The 1,317-nt window shown below is 35.4% G+C and overlaps 1 protein-coding gene across 1 annotated transcript; it reads right to left on the bottom strand.

The window, feature by feature from the left end:
- Window positions 1-93: 93 nt before the first annotated feature.
- On the bottom strand, window positions 94-1,313 carry LOC105461552 (putative serine protease K12H4.7; the record flags this gene model as incomplete). The annotated part of the gene is made up of 4 exons (XM_011708053.1): window positions 94-570; window positions 671-840; window positions 949-1,081; window positions 1,163-1,313. Coding segments are annotated over 4 exons (564 nt in total), but the record flags the coding sequence as incomplete, so codon positions are not given.
- Window positions 1,314-1,317: the final 4 nt, after the last annotated feature.

Raw genomic sequence — 1,317 nt, forward strand, 5'->3', positions numbered from 1 at the left:
GTGTGCTCTTCCAATCTTCGAGAAACTACTTGACTAAGGTCTTCTACTTAAAATAATATGTAAAGGATTGGGTCATATGAAAAGACCAGAAGATTGATTATGTAACTTGACTATGTAATTCCATTTTAATTCTGCAGCACAGTAAGGGACATACATACATGACATACAAATTTATTTTGGAAATTGCACAGACTTTCAGATTAATCTTAAATATAGCATTGGACATAATTTTATTTTTGTATTATGTACATATACATATAACAATATGCAACACAAGTAAAACTGACGTATATTTATTATAAATTGCACTATAAACTACGTATATATATTAAATATTGTACAGAACTTTTTGTTAATGCTTTACAATTAATACAACAAAATAAAAATAAAATTTCGTTTATTCGTCCTCCTTTTGAAAAATCGACAACGGGCGTATATGTAGGAAATTTGACGGGGACTTTTATGAGGAAATCCATTTGCCAATTATGTCGCGAACCTTTGCTCTGGCTTTTTTCAAGTCGTCCGGGTCCGTGGGTGCATCGCTATACATATCGCGACAGTGCGAAGATCCTTTAAAATAATTACACACCATTACATTACCTTTTATTGTACATTTAAAAAAACGTAGAGTTCCGATATGTTTCTCTCTCCCAATACGTTGCATAATTACCGTTTATGAGAATAGCGGGTGAGAAAGCGTTTAAATCCTGGAGCACCGATAACGGATGCCATGGATCGATATCACCGTTCGTGAAAATGACGTTTTGTAAGTCCGGCAGTTGTCCTCCGTACATTATATTTGTCCTTTTCACCCGCGAATCCAATATATTTTTACTATAACTAAAATTGAGTTTATATGCGTAATCGTTTCTCAGAATTAAAAAAAATTTCATACTTTGTCAAATAATTTGGTGCGATAATAAGTGGTGTTATTTTTAAAATACTTACTAATCACCGTACAAATCAAGACACAGGTTGATGTAATAATCTAACGGGAATAGCGTTCCAAAGACTGATTTATCTGAGCTCGTCGTCTGATAGTAACCGTATTCCGCGCAGGTCTGATGAAACCACTGCCTCACTGTATAACAAAAATCATCTCTTGTTGCACAATATACGATGTGCCATTTAATTATTTAATTCATTAGCTGTCTCAACTCACTGATACTCGTGGCTGCCGGCGAATCCCACGAAATCTCTCGGTATTTCCTCACGAAATTATTATAATTTACGTCAACACACGTGTCCTGATTCGAGAAGACGTGCGCGAGTCTCTGCAGAGGACTGCCTAAATGTGCCGCTGTCATTTTATCGCAA

Source organism: Wasmannia auropunctata, unplaced genomic scaffold (genome assembly GCF_000956235.1).
Source record: "Wasmannia auropunctata unplaced genomic scaffold, wasmannia.A_1.0 LD284643.1, whole genome shotgun sequence".
NCBI lineage: Eukaryota > Metazoa > Arthropoda > Insecta > Hymenoptera > Formicidae > Wasmannia > Wasmannia auropunctata.